At 46.6% G+C, this 25,294-nt stretch overlaps 1 protein-coding gene and 1 pseudogene across 1 annotated transcript in view; both read right to left on the bottom strand.

Moving 5' to 3' along the window:
- RAB31 (RAB31, member RAS oncogene family) overlaps positions 1-15,959 on the bottom strand; it is a 118,026-nt gene extending 102,067 nt beyond the window's left edge. Inside the window, exon 1 of the mRNA XM_059706638.1 lies at positions 15,684-15,959. Coding sequence (XP_059562621.1) covers positions 15,684-15,722 — 39 coding nt within the window. The 5' untranslated portion in view covers positions 15,723-15,959. The remainder of the gene's footprint in view (positions 1-15,683) is intronic.
- On the bottom strand, positions 10,213-10,861 carry LOC132240108 (prefoldin subunit 4-like; annotated as a pseudogene).
- Positions 15,960-25,294: the final 9,335 nt, after the last annotated feature.

Here is a 25,294-nt window from a genome sequence, read left to right as displayed (position 1 = left end):
CAGCCTTCCCTGCCCCACCTGCCAAAGCCAGACCAGCATCTGAGTCTCTGCACCCCTAGGACCCAATGGCAGCCCCAGCCCACTCACTGGGAGACTCCTGTTCTAGGAACCTCTGTCAAACAACACCGCATTAGTATAATTACTTCAAATAATGAAGATCCTACAGTAAGTATATGTTGCAGTTTTACGGTGTTGGAAGACAGAAAGAGTGTGGGTTACTTTTATTTTTTTTGGAAGGAGAGATAGGGTAGGCTTCTGGGGGTGCTGGTAATACTCATTTTGGATCTGTTCAATTTGTGAAAATCCATGGTGTGCTATATTTAAGACATAGTTTTTTGGAATGCATATTATACTTCAATATAAAAATGTAAAGAGTATATTACAAATTTGGTCCACTTAGTGAAATAATGAAGCTCTACAGTATCACATAGTAAATCAAAAGCTGTTGCCTAGCATCTGTGCCTTGCCAGATCCCTAGGAAAGAAGATACAGGACAAGGTCTTGTAGAAAGAATCTATTCAAACTCTTCTGAGCCTTGAGGTTATCGGGGGTAAAATTGTTTGGGGCACCCTGGCTGGGGAGCTCAGTTGGTTAAAGCATCATCTCAACACGTCAAAGTTTCGGGTTCAATCTCCAGTCAGGGCACAAACAAAAAGAAACCAATAAATAAGTGGAACAACAAATCGATGTTTCTCTCTCTCTCCCTCTCTCTCTAAAATCAATAAACATAAAAAATACTTTTTAATTGTTTGGGGCAAAATAGGGAAGAAAATTTTTTGTAGATGATATGCCATTCAGGGTTCCCTGCTAAAAGGTTTCCCTACAAACTGTCAGCGGTTTACAAAGCAGGAAACGGAGCCCTGATGTTCCGTGACTGGCACGGTAATCACGTCTGCCTGCCTGGAGGCGTGTCCACTCTCACTGTGCTGTACTGGCAGGAGGCCTGTCCAGTTGTGATTCACAGCTGTAACGGCAGACCAAGAAACGTCTAAAATCTAACAGGCCCCTACAGTCCAGCAGGTTGGCCTTCCTGGTTGATTGGCCACAGTTTGCAAAATGAACTTCCCTAAACCCAAATAGAGCACTTGACACGGACCCTACGAGGGAGCAAAGGGAGAAAAGGGCTAAAGTAAGTCGCCTGCTTCCTGGACACGTGAGCTGGGAAATGGAACAGCCAGAAAGCCTGGGCTCGAGGGTGCTCCCTGGACACAAGCTCTGTGACCTGGAGCAAAGCCTTTAACACTGCTAAGCCCTGGCCGCTCACACCTGCAAATAGAGGCAAAATGCCTGCCACATAAGGTTGTTTGAGGATTAAACAAAACAACATATGGACAGCACACTGTGAACTGTAAAATGCGAAACAAATACAAGGTGTTGTTGTTTGGCTGTCACACCTTAGTGCTGTCATCAACATCCGACCTTCCCCAAGAAAGCACTTGGGCTCTTCAAGTCTGATACATTCCCAGAAGTGAGAAACCGCCATCTTACTTCCCAAAAATCTCCCCGGGACCCTAACCTTGTGGCAATTTGCCTCTTTTTCTCCCATGAAGTACTTCATACCTGGTTCAAATTATTCAATCAGATTATTAAATTGTAATTCTTATTGATACAAGACCTCTTACGTTTTTAAAATCTTATTCTACTGATTCAGTGGTGCCCTCCCTACTACATGCCGGTTGTGAACAAGTCATTTGTGACTAACAACCAAGTTTGCCACACAGCAAAGAGGTTACATGCATTGGGTTTTGGAGGCCTACAAAGCTAGTTCTAATCCATGAAGCATCATTTATTAACCGTGAGTCTTCGCAAATGTTACTCAACCCTCTGAGCTTCAGTTTCCTCATCAGTAAGATGACAATAATAACAGAACTCACCTTTACAAGTCCTTTAATGCCATAATGTACGTACAGCACTTATTCAGCAGAGGCCATATAAGATGGCCACAAATTGTCGCTATTCCTGCCATTCAGAGGTAGAGTGTGATTCTCCTGCCTTTGCTTTGGCTGGCCTTAGTTACTTGCTTGATTAATACAAGTGGCAGAAATGACATCCTGGGATTTGTGAGGATAGATCACAAGAAGCCTTTTATCTTCTGCCCACAGCTCTTAGAACACTCGCTCTAGAAACAGCCAGCCACCATGGAACCCTAACTGCCCTGAGACTCCATGCTATAGAAAGCCCAAGCTAACTGTGTGGAGAAGCCACCCGCAAAGAGATGCCTGGTTAGTCCCAGCTGATACTACCACCCCAGCCCAGCCACCAGACCTGTGAATGAGCAAGTGTTCTGAGGCTCCGGCCCCGGCCACCACCTGACTGAAACTGCATGAGAAACTCCAAGCAAGAACTGCCCATCTGAGTTCAGTCAACCCACAGCACTAAGAGAAATAATGATAAATTGTTATTTAAAACCACTACGTTTGCGGTGGTTTGTTATGCAGCAATGGATATCTGAAATACTCAGCATATTGCCTGGCACATGAGTTATATAGTCAGTGCATGTCTACTGGTATTATTAGAGTGATATGGATAAACTAGAGTGATTTCAAGGCGACGTCCTTTTTAATCAAAGGCAAAGGCATTCCCATGTGCTTTCCTGATTGGAAAAGAACAGTAAGGTTGGCTGCAATTCCAGAACTGTACAACAGTTCTTCTTAACTGTTACTGATGTCGCTGTGATTAGGGGTAGGGGCAATTACAAATTATAGTGCTAGTGAGTTTTTAATTACATTTTTCTTTTTTTAATTTATCTTTATTGTTGCAAGTATTACAGATGTCCCATTTGTTTGTTTGTTTTTTCCCATTGACCCTCTCCACCCTGCCCCCACCCCTCCCAGGCCTTCACCACTCTGTTGTCTGTGTCTATGAGCTATGCATATAGGCATATAAGTTCCCATAAATATTTTTTAATAAGTAGGAAGTCAAGGATATATGAAGAGAACAAAATTCCCTCACACTCCACTCATGAGCAAGAACAAAGATGTGCCCTTTGGTTTGTGACACGTTAGTTATGATGAGTAAATACAAAGCATAGGGCTGCTGCAAGTGAAATGTGCAATAATACAATTCATGTTAAAAGCAGCAACATGTTCAAAGCAATAAATTATATCAATTATAATTGTAACAATACTTTTAAATTTGTACATTTTTATTGTACAATATTATATATTAGGTTATCTTACTAAGATTAACCTATGAGGTGGACGTTTAGAAATAATACAAGTCATCTTTTTAAATAGAGATCTTTCTTTTAAAAAATTGATATACCATATTTATTAATAGTTCCTTTTATACTGAATTGTGTGGGGAGATCTTGAAATGACTGAGTTCATGACTCACGTGCTTCTATAAATGTCTTCACGAGAAGAGCATTTTAAAAAGGCAATTGTGTAATTTGCTTTATTTTGTCACATATATTTGAGGTTTCATCAGGATCTATGTGTTTCTATGGTAGTATCTAGGATTTTCAAGATTATCCATTAGTTGCATCACACCAGAAAAAGCAGTAAGACTGTGAGTTGGGGCCTGCTGCTCCGGGAATAGCATCTCGGGCCCAGACTCAGCATCGCTCAGAATATACCTCCACATTCCACCTGGTGGTGCCCAGGGACCGAAGATCGGACGCAGCCTTCCTTTCCCTGAGTCCTGCCAACACTGACACTTCATTAGGGAAAGAAAGCCTCCATTAGCCATGGCCAACCTGCATGCTTACAGCAGTATTTCTCAGGCCTTTTAAAGACTCTACCGGCTTGTTTAAAGGGAAAAGCAACCAGGGCCCCAATGTAGACTTTAATTATTGTGTAAATATGTACAAATAATGAAAATTTACACAAACTGTTTATGCTATTGTAAAACAACAAAGACAAATGTGTTAATTAGATACAGGTTAAACTATAAATCCAGTAACACTCACATTAGCAGTCTAGTATGAGGGATGATACTGCTCTGCTAAGCTGAACCAGCTCAGGGCTGTGCTGGATTCCGAGGCCAGCACGTGCCATGTGATGGTTCCATTCCCTCACACTCCACTCACAATCTGTGGGCAGTTTTCAGTCTACCTTCAAGTCAGCCCAAGTGGGACTCCACTCACCACCTAGGCCAGTGGTCGGCAAACTGCGGCTCGCGAGCCACATGCGGCTCTTTGGCCCCTTGAGTGTGGCTTTTCCACAAAATACCAACTTCTGCGCATAGGCCACGAAGTTTCAATCGCACTGTACATGTGCCTGCACATGGTATTTTGTGGAAGAGCCACACTCAAGGGGCCAAAGAGCCGCATGTGGCTCGCGAGCCGCAGTTTGCCGACCACTGTCCTAGGCTGCTGCACTCTGGGGGAAGTCACCACGCCTGACCTCCCACCAGACCGTTGGCAGCAGAGTCCCCTGCTGACCACATGCATCCTCCTGTGGTCACAGTCCACCCTCCACACCGCTGCAAGGTATCGGATGGTGTCCCTGCTCTGCTTCCCACACTGGAACACAAGCCCCCACATAATCAGCCCCCCAAATCTTCTGTTCTCTTCCCAATGGTCACTCTGCTCCAGCCACACTGGCCCGCCTACAGGTCCTCAAACTCTCCAGCCAAGCCCCTTCCACCCCAGCCTTGGGGTCCCCTCTGTTGAGAGGGCCTGAAGATAAATATTCTCTTTGTCTTTGCTCCAGGACTTCTCAGTGAGGCCGTTCTCAAGCCCTGACTTAAAGCCACCACTTCCCAGCCAGCACTCCTAGGCCCCTCTCTGCTTTCTTTCTCCAAAGCACTTGTCACCATCTGTCATATGAAGTATTTATGTCTGTTGCCTCTACTAGAATGTCAGCTCCATGAGGCCAGGGATTATGGGGCTGTTTTGTCACCTGCTGTATGCCCAACGCTAGAGGTGTCTGGTAAATATCTGTGGCATGTGCTATGGAATCACCTGGTCTTCACATGGTCCCAATGTATTATTTCTGTACCAACTTTGCCTCAGTTCTTTCCTCATTAGTCCGTTTTAATGGGCCTTAAAGTTGTGACACAGGGTTGTGTTATAGGATGATCACCTGGAGGTTCAGGACATAATTTTATTTTATTTCCTTAAAGAACATCATTGAAATCAACAGGCACAAAAAACCTGCAGACTAGATCAACACCCATAACTCTCCTAGGCCCATTTAGAGAAATACTAGATTAGAGAATGGTGAGAAAGCCATAGCCCCACCAATGAGGAGGTCACAGAGCACACGTCAAACAGAGGCAGCTGCCATCTCGCAATGAAATAGAGGACACAAGTGAAAGCACAGCACGGCCTAACGAGCCACTCAAAGTCTATGTCCCACTGATGACACCTGTCCTTTCCCCACCCGAGGGTATAAACTGGCATATTTCAAGGCCCTTTTACATCTGATCCAAGTTTACATTCCACTTTCATTATCAGTAATTTCCACTGACAGCCAAACGGAGGTCTGCCCACCAAACATCTCCTTGGGCACTGCAGTCATTTCTTTATGGGCTTTATGTTAATTACCCCAGTAATGTATGCACACGAAATCAACCAACAAAGAGAAGCAAAAGAGGTAACTTATCAATCAGCCCCTGTCCCACCTGGACAACCACTATGACGACGCTTGAGTCTTTTCAGAACCTTTCCCATCTGTTGGTGCGTCATGTAAATAGAGGCACACATTTCCCTCTTCTGCAGCCAAACTAACATCAGGCATTCAAAGGCGGCACCCACGAGCCCTCCTTAGCCGACCCCCAATTCCGCCAGCCCTCATCTGAGGGACATTTGGCAGTTGCCGTGTGCCATCCCACCAGCTGCCAGGTGCGGTTACTTTACCTTTCCCATTTAGGCCCTAGCTGACCAAGATCACCGCTGGACTGACACCTCCAGGACAGAGGCCCCTCCCCTACAGGAAACGGTTCTGTGAGCCTGCCACGCAGCAGCCATGCATCTCCAGTCATCTCTCCCAGCGCAAGACCCATTAGTTAAACCTTCACTGACTTTATACAGACCCATCTTGTTGTTTTTAGGACAGAAAACGCCTCAAAGCGTAAACCTGGCCAGGTTATTGGCAGCAGAAGGAAGGGTCCCTGTGCGGAGCTCAGCATGCTCCCTGCTCATGAGGGGAGCAAGTGAGAAGCAGAGTTAGAAACTTTTTCCTGGATGTCTCTTTAAAAGGAGGACAGACGGATGATTCATCGATGAGAAGTGCAGAGAACCAGAAAACAAATTTAAATGGTGGAAGAAAATGATCCTGCAGAGCAGAAAAGAAGAGACGCAGCAGAAGAAATGGGGTGAGCCCGCTGTTGATCATAAAATAAAAAAGCAGTCACCCGAATGTAAAACAGAATGCAGGGAACGAAGAAGAGCTATGAGCAGGTGAGCCATGAGGTCAAGGAGGCAGGCAGGATGATTTTTTTATGCCTGCAGGATTACAAACGAACCAGAGGAAAGCAAGACCTCTGCAAGTTGGTACAATTACATATGTTATTATACAGAAAGGATGTTAAAGGCATCAACCTGCACACCTCAATTTGTGATCTCAAAGGAAAATCAACAGTTATCATTTTATTACTAGTCATTTCCTTACCTCATGATTAGATTTAAAACTGAATTAAGATGAACATAGATTACTTTATGAAAAAATAGCCTTCTAGAAGTTGGTTATCAAAAAGTTTAGATAATATTTTAGCTTCTAAAATAAAACATATCTATGAAGCATGTAGTATGATGCTATGAGATGTTCTTTTAAAAAAAAAGACAACACATTGCGGGCAGATGACGTGTTTTCCTATTACACAGTGTTTTACATAAATGTTAAAGGCACGCCTTAATACCCATTGCATTTTGAAGTTATTTATTACATGTTCTTACAAGCTAATATCTTTTTAAAGTATGATACTTTGTAAAACGTTTCTTGTACTCATTCAATAGAAACTTATCTGACCACTGGGTAAAGCTAGCAATAAAACTACTGGTGCGCAATGTGTTCATTAAGCTTCAGCTTGCCATAAATGTAAATGCCCTGGCTAATGGTCAAAAATAACAAAACACACACACACACACACACACACACACACACACACACACACAAAACAGGAACAGTTCACTCTTTCCCCTCGCCAGCAAAGGGCAAGTTTTACATGAAACCCTGTGTGTGTGTGTGTGTGTCCCTCCCTTCCTCTCTCTGTCTCTCCCCTTTCTCTCTCTCTCTCTCTCTCTCTCTCTCTCTCTCTCTCTCTCTCTCTCTCTCTCCCTCTCTCTCTCTCCTTCCCTTCTAGGGGGGGGTCTTGGATGGAAGCACTTTTTTAAAACATGTTTTTATTGATATTTAAAGAGAGAGGAAAGGAGAGGGAGCGACAGAAACATGGATGGCCTGGCCGTCTCCTGCACTCCCCCTACTGGGGGTAGAGCCCAAAACTCAGGCCTGTGCCCTGCCCTGGAATCGAATCAGTGACCTTAGTGCATGGGAGGACACTCAACCACCTGAGCCACACCGGTGGGCCCAATGGAGGTACTTTTTAAGGACCACACAATCTATTTGCAGACCTCAGTTAGAACAGTGATTACATGGGGCAGAAATGAAGTAATACTGGACAATTCAAAAATTTTGACAAACAAATACAGTTGGTACAAAGGGATCCAGCCCTCTGGTATCTTGTGCAAGAAGAGAAAAATGGAAGGAAAATGATTTCCCCTAGGTCCTGCTTGCTCTCCTGCAGGGCCCGCTCAATATTCTGATAACCCAGGTCTTCTAAGAGCACCTGGGGGAACTGACCTAAGTAGCTTAGGCTACCTTCTGGGTTAAATTCTGAGCAAGCAGAAGCCAACTTCACGACCTCCAGTGAAGTGGAACCAGGTCCGGGACATCAGACGTAAGAAAATATGTCAGAAAAAGACTCATCGAAACAGAAGATTCCACAGTGAGAAACTTCATTCAGTGACACCGATATTAAATCCCACTTTCCTTTTCCTGATTTCTGCTGACAAAGTTAGGCAGCAAGAAAGACAACTCTGGCTCCACCGGACATACGTGTGACTCTCAGCAGCTCAGGGATCACACCACACAGAACTGAAGATACAGAACCAAAGTCAGCCCCTGGGTAAGTGAGAGGTGATGCTGCACTCTGGTCCTGCCGGAGACTGAACACACTTGATCACCCACCACCCAACCAACCCGCTCCCCACCTCCCAGAGCTCCTGCGCCCCTCACTCAGCTCTGTCATGTCTTTTTTCTATATAAGATCTTCTGGTAGGCTATAGATTTTATATTCCCCAGCTTCCTGCTAAAATCTAAGTTCTACAAGGCCAAAGCCCTTTGTCTGTTTTGTTCAGACACATCACTGCCTGGCACTTATAGAAGTGAAGAGATAGTTTCTGAGTGAGTGTCACAGAAGTAAATGGGAACGGATATTTTAATATTATCCTTGAGCACATAAAAAATAAGACCAACATCACTTTTGTTGTCGTCTCGCCAAAAAGCTGAGCCAGAAGAAGCAATGAGGAAGCAATCAGACTAAGATCTTGGGACTTTCTAAGCAACTGGCCTGGGATTCTGCAAAAATACTAATGTCATAGTAGGAAAAAAAAGAAGATGAATTGCTTTAGATGAGAGACATGACAAACCAAGGTAATACATGGTCTCTGATGGAACCTGGATTTTTTTTTAAAACACCTGTTAAGGCTATTTAGGGACAAATGAAAAAGCTGAGTATGGACACTATACTCAGCACTATTGTTGCATTTGTGTGGGATAATGCTGTTATAGTTGTGTGGGGAACTGTCCTTTTTCCTAAAAGATATAAACTGAAGTATTTAGGGGTGAAGTGTTATAATGTCTGCAATTTACTTTCAGGTGGTTCAGGGGGTAAAAAAAAGTATTGTTATTTAGATACATTAGAAAGAGAAAGCAAGAGTGGCAAAATGTTAGCCCTGCCATGTGAGATGTCTACAGACAATTCACTGTACTACTCTTTTAACTGTTTTATAAATTTGAAATTTTTCAAAATAAGCCATGGGAAAAGCAGAGTTAAAAATAAAAGAACTCATTCTAGAGAGAGAGTGGAATCAACGGGAGAGCGGTCAGCCCAGGAGTGGGAGGGCTGTGCTCCTCACCTCCCTACACTCTCCAACTACATGAGCCCTCCAGAAAATACCTGAGATCCGGGGCCACACCTGCTCCCTCCAGGGCCTGGGGTCCATGCCACCGTTCCTCCTTTGAGGCATGTTCAGATCCTTCCCACTCCAGGAAACCTTCCCAGATCGCTCCCTCCCCAGCACCCAACATATATAACTTAAACTCCGCCATCTCCTACTGCACCTCCAGCATCCCATGCATCACAAATGCCATGGATACTAGTTCCTGTGCACATGCCTGTCTTTCCTGCTCAACCAGGCATCTCCATCACAAGCAGGGACGAGAAACCCACCCTCCCTTTCTATCTCTAGCAGAACTTGCATAGCACCACAGCAGGTACTCAAAACAAACCTTGATTAAAAAGCTCTGTTCCTCACCTGTCCTCATGTCTAATAAGATGGAAGATAGTCAATATTTAGCATCACACTCTGTTACTGCTGCTGTGCATGGCTCTGTGGTAAGTGTTGTCACAGGAACACAGGCCATGTAGTGTAGTGCATTGCTAGTGTGTCCACATCCTGGGAAAAGCAGAGTACTCTTTGAAGACAGGCATCAAACACCCACAGCTCCCGGCATGAAAGAAGCATGCAATAAATGGTAAAGGATTGAGTGAATAAATGCCTGTTCCATTTTCAAACACAGTATAAATTATAAAAACTAAAAATGTATAATAGTTGCACTGACTTGCAAGCACTAAAAATTAGCTAAACCTGTTGGACACAATTAAATTTGAAGACGTTGCCCTAGCCGGTTTGGCTCAGTGGATAGAGCATCAATCTGTGGACTGAAGGGTCCCTGGGTTTGATTCAGGTCAGGGACATGTACCTCGGTTGCAGGCTCCTCCCCAGCCCAGGCCCTGGTGGGGGCGCATGCAGGAGGCAACCAGTCACTGTGTTTCTCTCACATCAATGTTTCTCTCTGTCTTTCCTTCTCTCTTCCACTCTCTTTAAAAATCAATGGAAAGGGGGATGGGAGCATGAGTTTGTGTGTGGGGGGGAGGTTGGGGGTTAATGGGGGGGATGAGGACACATTTGTAATACCTTAACTAATAAAAAAAAAATTAAAAAAAATCAATGGAAAAATATCCTCAGGTGAGGATTAAAAAATAAAATAAATAAATTTGAAGACTTTTTCTAATTCATGGACTCAAAATCTTTGTATGTCCCAGCACCTATTTTAAAGAGGAAGTTTTGCTCTCTATATCATTGAAGAAGGGAAATTATCATTTAAACAGTATTCCAGTTTATTAAATAAAATTTTTAAGTATTATAAAATAGTTAACTTTCATCAGCTTCCAAATTTATGTTGCTCCCAAATTTTGCAACTGAACTTTCAAATCTGAGAACAATCAGAGAAGTGATTCCACCCCAGATATTAAGTCATCAATTTCTTCTTGCAAATTTTTCTTCTAACATTTCTTGTGTTTATTCTTGAGAATGGCTAATAAAAACATCACCAATTTGATAAGGTATCATTAAGCAGCTAGGATCTGCAAGCATGATGTCCTCACGTGCATCTCCTGGAGTTGTTTCTTTTTTGATATCTATTTCTTCCTTCTGTTCTGTGATTCTACTTGTATTCTGTGCAGAGTTGTTTATCTTTTGTTGATTTTCAAAGGCAACATTGACATCTTCTGCAGCTGCCTCTTCGTGGTGGCTGCCATCTTGGACTGGACCATGGTGAGAGTCTGTATCATTTATGTTGATTCCTTGCCCAGTACCACCACCGCTGAACCACACTTTCCACAGGGGTTCAATTTAATAGAGGAATCAGTTGTAATATAAAATGCATTATATTGCTAGCCTCTTTCCCCTCCTTCTCCACCCACCCCTCCCCTAAAGAAATGCTAGTTTCTGGGAAAGAAAATAAAAATATGTGTGTTAACAGAATCTCAGACTGGAAAGAAAAGCAAATGTGATGGTTGCCTAGCCCAGTCCTCCCCATACTTTACTAGAGGCCTGGTGCACGAAATCCGTGCACTGGAGGGGGGGCGGGGTCCCTCAGCCCAGCCTGAGTCCTCTCACAGTCCGGGAGCCCTGTCAGACATCCTTAGTGCTGCCACAGAGGCAGGAGAAGCTCCCGCTTGCCAGCCATGAGCCCAGCTTCTGGCTGAGTAGCACTCCCCCTGTGAGAGCGCACTGACCACCAGGGGACAGCTCCTGCGTTGAGCATCTGCCCCCTGGTGGTCAGTGTACATCGTATTAGCCTTTTATTGTATAGGATATTCATTCCTTCACCAATGATCCCAACAAATTCAAGTAACTTTACAGAGTCCCTACAGTAACGGGAGCTCACTATTGCTCAAAGCAGTCCATTTGAGGCTCCACAGCGCTGACTGATATGCCTACTGTGAGCAGGAATCTATTCCACTCTTGTGTCCTCAAGAACCACATGTGAAGGCCTGTACATATGTATCTGAAGCCCCCACTGCTCAGATGTCCCACCAAATCCCAGGTATTTGATTTCTAGGTGATGAACCACCATACAGATTCAACAAGGCCAAAAAGAGAAGCATCATCAAGCTCCCTATCGGAAGCAGGAATGTCTTCAGTTGTCTCTTCACCATGCCACTCAGCTGTTGAGGAAGTGGCAGAAATCTCTAAAATGTTGTCAAGACAACCAAAATCCAAATATAAATCTCTTTGGGATTCTACTCAGAAGTAGTTTTTAAGTGTACACCATACACACCCAGAGAAACTAATAAAAGATCCTTTCCTCTCGCTCCTATTTTCTTCTTCCTCCTCTCCTCCTCCTCCTCCTCCTCTTCCTCCTCTTCTTCCTTCTCCTCCTCCTCCTGCTCTTTCTTCTCGCTCTCGCTCTCTCTCTCTTCTCTTGCTTTTTGCCGGGGGTAATGTGTGTTAAAAATGCATACTGGGAAGCTTTCCACCTTTGGGGTTGGAACAGCTGTTGCCTCAGTATTGTTTTTGTTAGTTCTTTTTTTTTTTTTTTTAACATACTTAGCTGTTTTTAAGGGAGTTGTTTTTAAGCTACATGCTTTATAATACTAATTGATATTACAGTGTGGGACCATTGGCACACTATTGGCAAAAACCTAGGGTCCTAGGTATCCAGCTAGAACCCCTATCAAACACACCCTCCTGTATGGTTAGCTTCCAATAGATGCCCAACTTATCCCAAGAAAGGTCATTCACAAAGGCTTTGGGGTAAAAACAAGGAAGTACACCCATAAGAATAATGAGAGTCAAGAATTTATAACAGAATATCTAAAGAAATCCAAGGTGCTTGAGTCCTTGGTTTTTCCAACAGCACAAAGCATTCAGAGAATGTTCCACAGACTACTGTCAATTCCATGTGGGAGCATTCGCCAAAAGAAATAAGATCAGACCTACCCTAACACCAGGGCTCTGAAAGGCACAGGTACAGGTAGAGAAGACATGCCATCTGCCCCACTCTCACTTCCACCTGCTACAAATGACCCTCCTGCCAGGAACCTCTGACCCCACCATGGAAGCAAGAGACTACAGCTAAGAGAGACAAAAGTCTACCTTTGCCTAAAACAACCTTGGGAAGCACATCCCCAAGTAATCACTAAGCAATCAAAGCTAAAGATCTGGCACAAAAAGCCCCCCAACCTCTCCAGTGAGACAGCAACAGTCCCATTAGGAGGCCCACATTTTCCATCACCTGCTCAAGAGGGCCCAACAGGAAGTGATCCCAGCAGAGGGTGTGCCTGCTAGGGTCTTGGTTACACTGAGACTTCAGGGAGGTGTGGCGGTGCTAATAAAAAAACAGGAAGCTTAGTGCTAGCCACATGCAACACTTCACAGATCTCCTGACACAACCAGCAAAGGAGCTCAGGGTTCCTGTCAAATTTTTGAAAGGGCTTCTGACTTATCAACAAAAGATAAACAACTCTGCACAGATAGGGAGCTTGACGATGCTTTTAAGTGTACACCATACACACCCAGAGAAACTAATAAAAGAAAGATCCTCTCCTCTCGCTCCTTCTATTTTCCTCCTCCTCCTCCTCCTCCTCCTCCTCCTCCTCCTCCTCCTCCTCCTCCTGAAATCAAGAGAACAAACCCAAGGCAGTTACAACTGTTCACCCAAACGCTCTCTCACCCAAATAAAATCACCTTATTTGGGTGAACAATTGAGAATATAGCCTGTCACACATCTTGTCCGGGACAGGACCGGCGAAACCTGGGGACTTAACAAATATTATTCGATGTGGATAATAAGGTCACTGGCCTTTCAAATAAGATATCCTCTGACCTAAATAAGACTAAAACCTAGAGCCATTCTCAAAAAAAATTTTTAAAAGGCCATGAAAGTGGTGTCATATGACTGGTACTTCAAAGCCCCTGTTTGTTCAGACATTATCTTCCTGCTCTGTTTTGGGGCTGTTCTCCTTTTCCAAGCTCAAACTCCTACACCAACAGAGTAGAGTCACTGCAAAGAACAAGCAGACCAGGGTGAGGCACTGTGTCCAGGACACCACTAAGAGTGTGGTTCTTCTCAGAGATAAGAGAAAAGGAGGCGAAGGGATTCCTTCCAGCTTTCTCATCTCCCAAGCTTGCTCACTGTCACCTGGCATCATAGCTTGGCAGGAAATGGTCCCATATATCTAAGAAGATCATCTGATACAGTCCTCTGCCTTAAAAGAAAAGATGTTATTATAGCCACTTTACAAAGGAGGTGACTGAGATACTTATCCAAAGCTGCAGAGCTAGTGAGTGGGAAAGAATGGGAACCCGGTAGCTGCCTCCTGGTGTAGGGCCCTTTCCACTGACCTGTTTCCTTACAGAAAGACATAGAGATTTATCCAACAGTGAAATTGAAAATAGTTCATGTGATGGGGCAGGGCCTGTGCCGTTCAAGGAGATGACAAGGGAGAAAACATGAGGGGGAGAGGAGGCCAAATATTTCCTACATCGTTTATTCTCATGGCCTCGCCCGACACACACAGCACGTGGGCAAGTTGCTTCTTGATTCCCTGGGTCATGACATTCCTTCTGAGTCTTGGAAGGCCTTGTAAGAGTCCGAAATGACTCCTCACAAGGAAACCATGGGATCCCTGGAATTGATGTCTGGACTGTATTACAGAGCCTGGCAGACAGTGAAACCTACCCCTGAAACACTAAGAAAGGTCAACAAAGGAAGCCCAGAGCAGCATCCCATCAGCTCCCAGCTGTGGCTGGGCCGGCCAGGGGGCAGGAACGCCAGCGGGTTTGTGCGGGAGGAGCACCAGTTTGCCAGATGCCCTGGAATTGGAGGGGAACCCCACAGCCCAGTGGATATGAGAGTTCTGGCAAAGGACAGCAATTGGGAGACAGTCAGCAACACGTCCTGCCAAAGGTTCCAGAGGAGCCTAGTCGGAGCCTGGACACCCCTCCGAGCTGCTACAAGTCAATCCTCGCCTAGAATCATTTCCTCTTTATACACTTCCTGTACATCCATCTTGACGCACCAGTTAGCATTGCTTTGAGACGCGTAAGAACGGGTCTACCCCCACCGCTGCTGTTGTTTCTGGAAACGGTTTTCTTGGGACCAATGGCTTTCTTTGCCAAGGGCAGTACAGTTAGGTTCCGGCACCAAGGCTGCTGCAAACACCGCTTAAAACCAGCTCTCTCAAAAGAAGTAATTCTGGAATTTAATAGTGCCCTCACCCCCATCTCCCAGAAAAGGAAAGAAAGGAAAAGAAAGGACCGTGAACACCCCCTGAACTCCCTGGGCAGTTTTCAGAGGGCTGCCCTGTCCTCTGCCGGGTCTGTCGGGACCGACCGCTTGGGTGTTTGTTTTCGTCTTTGTTTCTGGCCGCTTTCACGTTCCCCGGGCTCAGACAGACCCAGTGTGGAAGGGGAGCTGGAGACAGGGGGCTTGCTCATCCTGCTTTTATCGGGGGCACGCAAGTTTTCCAGGCGCAGACTCCGCAGTACGTGCTTCACCTCCCAGCCGGGCAGCCCCCCGCGCTTCCCCACCCTCCGCCGGCTTTTCTTTTTAAAAAGTCACTAAACCAACTGCCCCCGGGAGGCGAAAGAGGAGTCGGCGCCTTGTCTTGTCCGAGTAACTTAAAGTTTCCGCCGGAAGGAAATTATCAAAAGTGGAGGAGAAAGCCCTACCCGGCCCTGGCCAGGACCCGCCGCTCTTAGCTCCAGCGGAGGGTCCCGGGCGCCCGGCCCCGCGAGGCCCGAGCGGATCCCGGGAAACGGGCGGGCGGGGGTGGAACGAGCGGAGAAAGCCGAGCAGGCTCGGACCCGAACCCCATCAGGGCTGGGACGCGGCGGGGTTGTGGGATGGGAGGAGGGCCAGGGGCACCGGGACCAGGTGGGCGCACCGGCCAGGGAGGGCAGGGGACGAGGGGGTGCGGGAGGACGCGGGGGGCGCAGAGACTACGGGGGGCGCCTGGGCTAGGGAAGCCACGGAGGCGCACGGACGGGCGGGGCGAGGGGAGGTGGACGCGGGGGGAAAGGAGGGCGTACAGACCAAGGGGAATCAGGGGCTCGCGGGACAAAAGGGGGTGCAGGCGACAAGAGGGGTGCAAGAACGATAGGCGAGCAGGGGGCGTGGGAGGCGCGCGGTCGAGGGTGTCCCCGGCGGCGGCAGCGCAGGACTCACCCCGAGAAGGCACACTTTGAGCTCCCGTATCGCCATCATGTGCTCGGGACCGGTCCGGGCAGGGGCTCAGCATCCTCCGGGGCCGGCCGCCGCGCCCACGCCGAGCCAGCGGCCTCCAGCTCCGCCTTTCCCTCGCGGCGCCGCCGGCGGAACCGCCACCGCGGCTATTTCTGGGCGTCACGTGGCCCGGGCCGGCTCCTCCCGGGGCTTCGGCCCGACTCCCCGGCCCCCAGCGCCCAGGAACGCCCCCAGGCAGCGTCAGCCGCCCCGGGACGGCGGCGGTCCCGGGAGGGCCTCCTCCCTCAGACCCACGCAGCAGCCAGCCCAGGCTGTCCGGAGTCCGCTCTGGTATCTGCCTCCCCGGCCCCGACCGGCTGCAGTGCCCCTGGGGTGGACGGAGGACCCGACCCCACGACTGGCTGCGTCACTGACTTTCCCTTCCTCATCTGGAAAAAATTTTTAAAAAGGGGGTGCTGTCAGTCGAGGTCATTTACACAGGAGCATTTTGGAGTCTGTGTCCATCCCATCGTTAAATGACATTAGAGGTTCCTGGCAGAAATGAAGCCATGCAAGAGGCACTTATGAGGATTAGGAGAAGGGTTAACTTTGCAGCCCACGTGCTCCTGCAGTCCCTAACACTGGGGCTCAGTGGACCCCCGTGTAGCTCTTTGCTCTCAGCCCTGAGTTCATTTTTCTGTGTCGTTGAAAATGGTTCTAGAAGCAATATTCTGTTCGTCCCTCCAAAACAGGCATATCAGTGTCTGAAAAGGGAACACACATTCTAGAGAAGAAGCTGCCTTGCTCGGTATAGGAAATGCTACAACCTGCCTGGGCAGAGAGACACCCAGCCTTTAGACTCTAGAAATATGTAGCTCCAGGCAGACCTGCATCCTTTCTTAACCTGTAAACCAAGAGGTTCCGGCTGGAGACAGTCAAAGGAGGCTTGTGGGAACTACCCTCTTTTGTTCTCCATAAATGGCCCAGTGTGCCTCATCCACTCAGATGACTACTTGTTGCTGCTAGAGAACTGACATCTCTTACCTGAATAATTCACTGGCATTTCCAGTTGGAAATAATATGGTTTAAAAAACAAACAAACACTTCATGCCCACTCCCAAACTCTCAGGCCTTTCTCCTGGCTTGCCAATTTTGATCAAAGACATTTCCATTCCCCCAGCAGACCACCCACCTTGATTATCTGGCTTTGTTCCCATTGAAGCCAGGGAGGTTAGGAGCACCCAAGTAGCCCAATACAATGGGGACTTCTGAATCAAGGACTCCAGAGAGAAAATGCTAGAAGCTGGGCTCAAAAACAGGCCACAAAACAGAGAATTGGCAATTAAATTCCCAGAGCAGCAGGGCTTCCCTTTGACAGGTGCAGGCTCACTCACACAAATCTGGACTAAATTATTCAAAAAGTAGCCGTGTACAAGATACAGGTCCTGCTCAACATGGAGATTATTTTATCAGTCTCTGTCCTAGGTTTAGTGTCCAATGTAAGGACAGTCTTCTATGTGGGCACTGTGAAAAGAGGCCAGCCTAGAATTACCCAGCCCTGGTAACAATGCCTCACTGTCCTCAGGTTTGCTGCGGAGAGAGAAAGTGCTACACAGTTGCTGAGGAGACATCATGGTAAACAACTCCTTGACCAAGGCCTTCTACAGCCTTCCCTAGCATGTAGCTCATCCCTGGACGTATGACTTGAATCTCCATGTAGGAGCGCTTCCTTTGGCCTTTCTTCTCACTTCCCAAAAGCTGGCCAAATCAGAATGGAAGTCTCTTCCATTATCTACACCCAATGGCATGAGTAGGAATTCATGAAATCACAATAGGTCGCTGAGGACAGGACCATCTCCAGACAAAAATGAGCCGACATAATTTCTCTTCCATTCTCTTACTCTTCTTCTTCAGGATTCTTCTCATTCCACTCGCTTCAACATTAACTGAGGTGTTTGAGATGCTTGTGTGGTTTCTAAGCTTTCCTGAAATAGTCCCTTGTTCAAGTCTTCCTCCACCCCCACCCTCTCCCAAAAATATACCCTAGCCTGTTTGCCCTGCTCCCCTCCCCAACCCTATTAAAAATCACCTCATTTGAGATGCAAATCAAAACAACAATGAGGTACCATTTCACACCTGTCAGAATGGCTTTCATCAACAAATCAACAGACACAAGTGCTGGAGAGGACGCGGAGAAAAAGGAACCCTCCTGCACTGCTGGTGGGAATGCAGACTTGTGCAGCCACTGTGGAGAACGGTATGGCGTTTCCTCAAAAAATTAAAAATGGAACTTCCATTTAACCCAGAAATCCCACTTATAGGAATATATCCCAAGGAAACAAAAACACCAATCAGAAAGGATATATGCACCCCTATGTTCATAGCAGCACAATTTATAATAGCTAAGATTTGAAAACAGCCTAAGTGCCCATCAGCAGATGAATGGATTATAAAACATTGGTACATCTACACAGTGAAATACTATGCTGCAGTAAAAAAGAAGGGACTCTTCCTATTTGCAACAGCATGGATGGAACTGGAGAACATTATGCTAAGTGAAATAAGCCAGTCAGAGAAAGATAAACATCACATGATCTCACTCATTTGTGGAATATAATGAACAACATAAACTGATGAACAAAAATAGAACCAGAGTCATAGAAGCATCAAACAGACTGTCCAATCTATGAGGGAAGGCGGTGGGTGGTGGGAGGTGGCGGAGGGAAGGGGGAGGGAAGAGTGAGGGGGTAAGAGATCAACCAAAGGACTTGTATGCATGCATATGAGCATAACCAATGGACACAGACAGGGAGGATGGGGTAAGGGCATGTGCTGGGGGGGTGGGGGCAGCTGGGCAGTGGTCAATGGGCGGGGGAAAAAGACTTATGTAATACTTTAAACAATAAAGTATTTAATTTTTTTTTTAAATCACCTCATTTGTATCTGATTCTGACTAGGCAGAATGCTGTGCTTTACCAAGTGGCAATCCTACTCTGTCAACCGGACCACCTTCATGGGTTTATACTCCCTCCTCAGCCAGGTCACCCTTGGGGACTTAAAAACTGGCCTCATGAAAAACCTGGTCTCCATGATCAACCCAAAGTGACACATTGACCCTCACCAGGAAGGAGGGAAGAGGACTGCTAAGAGGCATATTGGGGAGTGACAGGCCCGGGTAGCTCTCAACTTTTTAAAGACATAATGTTCTCTATGAATGCTATTATTATACTCTAAGATTTCTGTAGTAAGGGCCTATCCTGACTCCTATCCTCTGGAATTTTCTGAAAATATGAAGAGGTTCTGATATGACTTAAGCAGGGATAAAAATTCAATGGCATATCACTGAGAATTTATCAACTAAAGTAATAGAACATGCAAGTTTTTCTTATGAGGCCTTTGTAAAGTAAAAGGTCACTGTACTAATTCAGACTTCTGCTTTTCTGCTGCTCTAACGTCTTCAGTGGCGCCATACAAGAAGAAATCCACACTCTTCAGTATAGCTTGCCCAACCTAGCCTCTACTGTGCCCACCCGGTGACACCCCATCATTTTTCCAAGACCTGCTCAAATTTCATCTCCTTAGGAAACTCTACCCCTGCGCTTGACTATACTCGGCTCACATTTTTCTTAGCATTTTACTGAACATAAATAATTAGCAACTAAAGCCCTTTTACAAGAAGTCAGAGTCCAAACAGATACACAAATGTAATTATCTGTCCGTATGAGACGTACCCAGAGATTAGGAAAGGATCATCTCTATATCACCAGGGTTTTCAAATGACAAGACTTTTTTCAAAAAGAAGAATGACTAGAAATGAATCTTTTTATCTCTATCTACTTAGGATTTTTTCTAGAAACTTCTTTGGACCTATATGCTATTTAAACAAGCCTACAATTTTGTAGGTCTGTATGCCTGGGAGACCACAGAGCCATCTTCATGATATTTTAACATCTGATAGCTCAATTGATGTTTCTTTCTTTTCAGATTTAACCCATTGCAATAAGTCTGCATATACTTTCTGGGGACACCTTGTATATGGCCCCGGGATCATTGAGCTATCCCCAACAGGATGGCTGAGCCTGGTACAGTCCTCATCCTGGGATTTCATCTCCAAAGGTCCTGAATGGGAATGTCTTTTAAAGGAAAAGAAAAAGAATAATTCACCAACAAGTATTTAGAGAAAGTCTCCCAAGAGACTGCAAAGTGACTGGAAAAACCATCCCATTGTCCTCTAAAATCTACCAAAAGTCAAAAACAGCCATAAAACTGGTCCTATTTTTGGATCCAGTAACTACTTTTTTGGACAATAACATAGACACAAACATGCAGAAGTGAACCACTACTAAGCCTGCCTGTTTATGCAGAGACATGTACCCAAAGAAATACATTAGAGAAATGAAGAAAACTGCCTCCCTGAGATAAGGGGAGGATAGTTGCATGAACGGCAACATTAAAGCGGAGAAACAATTGAAATCGTTTAACATTTGGGGAATGGGTAAGTAACCTATGGTCTTTACAAGGGTACATGTCATGGTGTATGATGGTGTATGTTACTTGAATATTAAATCAAATGTGCATACTATGTAGGTTTACAGAGAAGTTTGTAGTAAATAAGTTTTTGTGACAGTAACATGACACAGACTGCAAGCTGGTCTCAGCAGACCAGTGGTGAGTCATCTAGTCTGCTCATGGACCAATTAAGGAAAAATGAAAATGTTTATAAACCTTGTTTTTAAAAATTACATCTTTTCTATAGAACTTTAGTATCTGCAATATTAGTTAAATAGCCTTTTAACATGTCTGATTTTTTCTGAACAACTTTCTTTCTCCCTGCCTTTTTTCTTCTTCTCTTCCCTAGATTCCATAGGCTTTCTAACCAGCAAGTGCTGCCATCTCTTATTTGTAACTCAGACCCTTTAAGCATATTTTGAGGAGCGGAATCTGGGACATACGTGGTTCAGAGAGGGATCTGAGGGGCTTAGGAAAACAGAGGTGAGAGGATCCCACAATTCACCCACAGACTTGAAGAAGGAGAAGGCACACATCAGTAGGGGGAAGAGAGATGTAAGTTGTTTGGGGAGAATTTTTTTTTAAAATATATTTTATTGGTTTTTTACAGAGAGGAAGGGAGAGGGATAGAGAGTCAGAAACATCGATGAGAGAGAAACATTGACCAGCTGCCTCCTGTACACCTCCCACTGGGGATGTGCCCGCAACCCATGTACATGCCCTTGACCGGAATCGAACCTGGGACCTTTCAGTCCGCAGGCTGACGCTCTATCCACTGAGCCAAACCGGCTTCGGCTGTTTGGGGAGAATTTACATTGGCTATAGATAAAGGGGGCGGGGAGAGGTGGAGTGGGACGAGTTCTGGGACAGGAGCAGAGTCCATGAGGGGAGAGTTGGCTCCTGTGGATCGGCTGTGAGCAACACCCTGGGAAGTTCCTGTGTAAACAAGAAGTGGAGGCTCCAGGGGTGCCATGGCACCTGGCTCTTCCCTCCTTTAGATAATCCGGGAATAGCTGCCTGGAAACTAATTCAAAGTCTAACACAACTCAGGAATGTGAACAGTCTTGCTAGCTGAACCCCAGCTACTAACAGGCTATTCTGTCTCTTTCTCTCACTCTCCAGGCTGCTATAATTTAATTTAGGACATTTCAGAATTTTTATCTTGTCACTGGGGACAACTGAGAACAGAAGGAGCCTCCATCTGTGGGGAGGAGATAGCCCCCAGGCACGAGGGGGATGGAGGGGGTGCGTGGGGGAGGGCAGGGGAGGTAAGTGGATAGAAATCCCTCTGTAAATTACTGTCCTCCATTGGTCACTCTGGTTGTCTTCATCTTCATGTGGAAAGAACAGTGACATCTTTTAGAAGCTTAGGAGCAGCCGCCAGAGAAGTGAGTGAGTTGTCAGCCCTCGGGACAGACAGAGGGGAGCAGAGGATGGTGGAGACCGACTTTCCTCATTTTCTCCATTCCCACCCTAATGGGAATACTCAGAAGCGTTGGGGAACAGGCAGATCACCCTCACTTAAAGCAAAGGAAGCATCTGTCGGGCTTTCACAAAGGGCTGGTATCAGATGATAATTTTCCAGATCCATCTTCCTGAGTCTCAACACTGGGAACCATGCCAGCCTCCTCATCTAACTGGCCTCTTCATGGACACTCCTGCCCACCAGCCTCTACAGTCTTTCCAATCCCTGGTTGAATTAAAAAGATTGAGGTAAAAGAAAATATTAAGATACTAGAGGCCCGGTGCACAAAAATTTGTGCACTCGGGGGGGAAGTGGGGGTCTCTCAGCCTGGCCTGTGCCCTCTCACAGTCTGGGACCCCTCGGGAGATAACGACCTGCTGGCTTAGGCCTGCTCCCGGGTGGCAGAGGGCAGGCCCAATCCCTAGGTGCAGCCCCTGGTCGGGCTCAGAGCAGGGTCGATTGGGGAGTTGGGGCGCCTTCCCCTGTCATGCACAGAGCAGGGCAGATTGGGAGGTTGCGATGCCACGCTCAGTCACGCTCAGGGTAGGGCCGATTGGGGGGTTGGGGCACCGCCCCGTCACACTCAAGGCAGGGTCCATGGGGAGGTTGTGGCGCCACCCCCTGTCACGCACAGAGCAGGGCCCATCAGGGGGGTTGGGGCTCCATACCCTGTCATGCACAGAGCAGGGCCAATCAGGGGGTTGGGGCGCTGCCCCCTGTCATGCACAGAGCAGGGCCCATCAGGGGGGTTGGGGCTCCGTACCCTGTCACGCACAGAGCAGGGTCAATCAAGGGGTTGGGGAGCTCCCCCCTGTCATGCACAGAGCAGGGCCGATCAGGGGGTTGAGGAGCTCCCCCCTGTCACTCACAGAGTAGGGCCAATAGGGGAGTTGGGTCACCGCCCCCTGTCACACTCAGGGCAGGGCGGATCAGGGGGTTTGGGCACCGCCACTGTCACACTCAGGGCAGGGCCAATGGGGAGGTTATGGCTCTACCCCGTCACACACAGAGCAGGGCCCATGAGGGGTGCGGTGTTGGGGCACCGCACCCTGTCTCACACAGAGCAGGGCTGATCAGGGGGTTGAGGCGCCGCACCCTGTCACACACAGAGCAGCAGGGCAATCAGGGGGTTGGGGAGCTCCCCCCTATCAGGCACAGAGCAGGGCTGATCAGGGGGTTGGGGTGCCTTCCCCTGTCAGGAACAGAGCAGGGCCGATAGGGAGGTTGTGGCCCCACCCCCTGTCACACACAGAGCCGCAGGGTGATCAGGGGGTTTGGGCGCTGCCCCCTGTCACGCTGATCCCGGTGCCGGGAGGCCTCGTGGCTCCGCTGATCCCGGTGCTGGGAGGCATATTACCCTTTTACTATATAGGATAGAGGCCTGGTGCATGGGTGGGGATGGCTGGTTTGCCCTGAAGGGTGTCCTGGATCAGGGTGGGGGTCCCCACTGGGGTGCCTGGCCAGCCTGGGTGAGGGGATGATGGCTGTTTGCAGCTGGTCACACACCCTTCAGGGTGGGGGTCCCCACTGGGGTGCCTGGCCAGTCTGGGTGAGGGGCTGAGGGCTGTTTTCAGGCCGACTGAAGCTCCCAACTGCTCCTTTCTTTCTTTTTTCTTTTTTATTCTGGGCCAGCTTTAGCTCTGGCGCCAGCTCTGAGGCTTCTGCTGCTGAAAGAAGGTATCTGGTTTGTTTCGGTTCTATAATCGAAACTCTGTATCAACTCCAGCTCTGAGATCCCGGGCTCGCTGAAAGCAGGTTTCTGGGGTTTTGTTTAGCTTCTATATTTGTTACAATGTTTCTTAAACTGCAGGCTCAGAGGCCGGCAAAGCAGGCAGGGAACGTTGGTTTCCTCCGTCACTGAAGCAAGCAAGCCTCATGTTAGTTTCAAGCTGCCTGGCTGCCAGCCACCATCTTGGCTGGCAGTTAATTTGCATATCTCGCTGATTAGCCAATGGGAAGGGTAGCGGTCGTACGCCAATTATCATGTTTCTCTTTTATTAGATAGGATATGTAAACATCTCCCACAAGTGTAAATGAATGAATTCAGCTGGGAGAGTACCTCCCATAAGCCATAAACAATATGTGACCCAGTCAGTCTTACTGAGAAATGAAATTTGCAATGAGGCAGACCAAAGCCAACCCAACCCAGTTTCATTTCTTAGGCCATCTATAGTCTGGTCCTTAGGACCGCACGTATTCTGCACTGTGATGAGAGAGTGCGTGTCAGCACAACAGATAGTCTTAAGTGTGATAGGGTAGGAAGAACACTTTGGCATCAGACAAAACTAAGTTTAAATCTAAGTTCCTTCATCCCAGTCTGTGTGCATTTAAGGAACTTTCTGAATCTCTTTGACCTGCAGTTTCATGCTTTGTCAAAGGTGTATATAAAAAGGCTGTTGCACTATTTGGTGGGAGGATTAAGGTAGATTTGTGTGAGTGTGTGTCACTAGCAAGCCTAGATGACTAGCCATCCCAGTTTGCATGGGACAGTCCAGGTTGTAACCTGAAGGTCCTGCATCCTGAGAAACAGCACCAGTTGGTGACCCTAATCCTCCCCTAAGCCCATAAAACTGTCTCTGAGCTGCTACTATCCCTTAAAAAGGAAGTGGTAACTTCTAAACAACCTCAATTCCTTCCTTGGTTTTTAGCTCTGAATGTGGAAAGACTCAAGACTTAAGAAACAGTATCAATACTTTACACACAGTTATAACCATCTGAATTACCTACAGTCTTTCACCATCTTAGTTCACATGGAAGGCTTAAATATGTAAATTATAACCTCAGCTAGTTAACGACTGTTTCACTGAATGACATACAATGAAAGTAAAAAGAAAGGATTACTTAGCTTCCCAGCCCTGGAGAGGCCAGTTCCCCCGTTTCGGTCTTTTGGTGGTTCACAATCTATTCTCATTCATTCTCAATCTCTCTCTCTCTTCTCTCTCTCTCTCTCTCTCTCTCTCTCTCTCTCTCTCTCTCTCTCTCTCTCTCTCTCCCTCCCTCATTTTGGATCCCCACCACATACACACAATCTTGAATGTTATATTCCTCTACTGAAATGAACCTTTTCTTCAGAACCAACCAATTATAGCTCTAGCAGAGGGAATTTTAAGGTAGAATCCATTCTTCAGTAAACAGTTCTGGGAAGTTTTACCTTCTCCAAACAATTATTCTCTTAGCCCACATGCAGCTCCCTGAGTTTCAGGCTGAGGATCTCTCTGGTTCTGCTATCAGAGGTTGACAAAAATGGGTGTGCCAAGCTTACCCAGTGGTAGCTATGGAGAGGATGAAGAAGGAGGGACTCTGGCTCTGTTTCTTCTAAATGTACAAAGGAAAATGCAGCTTTGCTTTTAGAAAGCATGAAGAGAAAGACTAATAGATTTGAGCGCAGAAAAGTTAATACCTACTTTATGGAGGAATTATTATAAGCATAATTTTTAAATTGTAATCTAGAAGACTATTTGGCATAAATATAGTTTAGTTAATGATCTCAATATAGAAATTGAAATAGTAAAAAAAGAAAATAAGTGGATCTCCTCAGAAAAAAATGAGCAGACACTCCCACTAGGATCGGGTCTGAGACAAAGATATCCCTTCTCACCAATTCCTTTCCAACATGGAACTGGAACTCCTTGCTAATGCA

This window comes from Myotis daubentonii, chromosome 8 (assembly GCF_963259705.1).
Source record: "Myotis daubentonii chromosome 8, mMyoDau2.1, whole genome shotgun sequence".
In the NCBI taxonomy this organism is placed as follows: domain Eukaryota; kingdom Metazoa; phylum Chordata; class Mammalia; order Chiroptera; family Vespertilionidae; genus Myotis; species Myotis daubentonii.
Note: the sequence above shows the minus strand (reverse complement) of the source record. Positions and strands in the feature narration are given on the sequence as shown.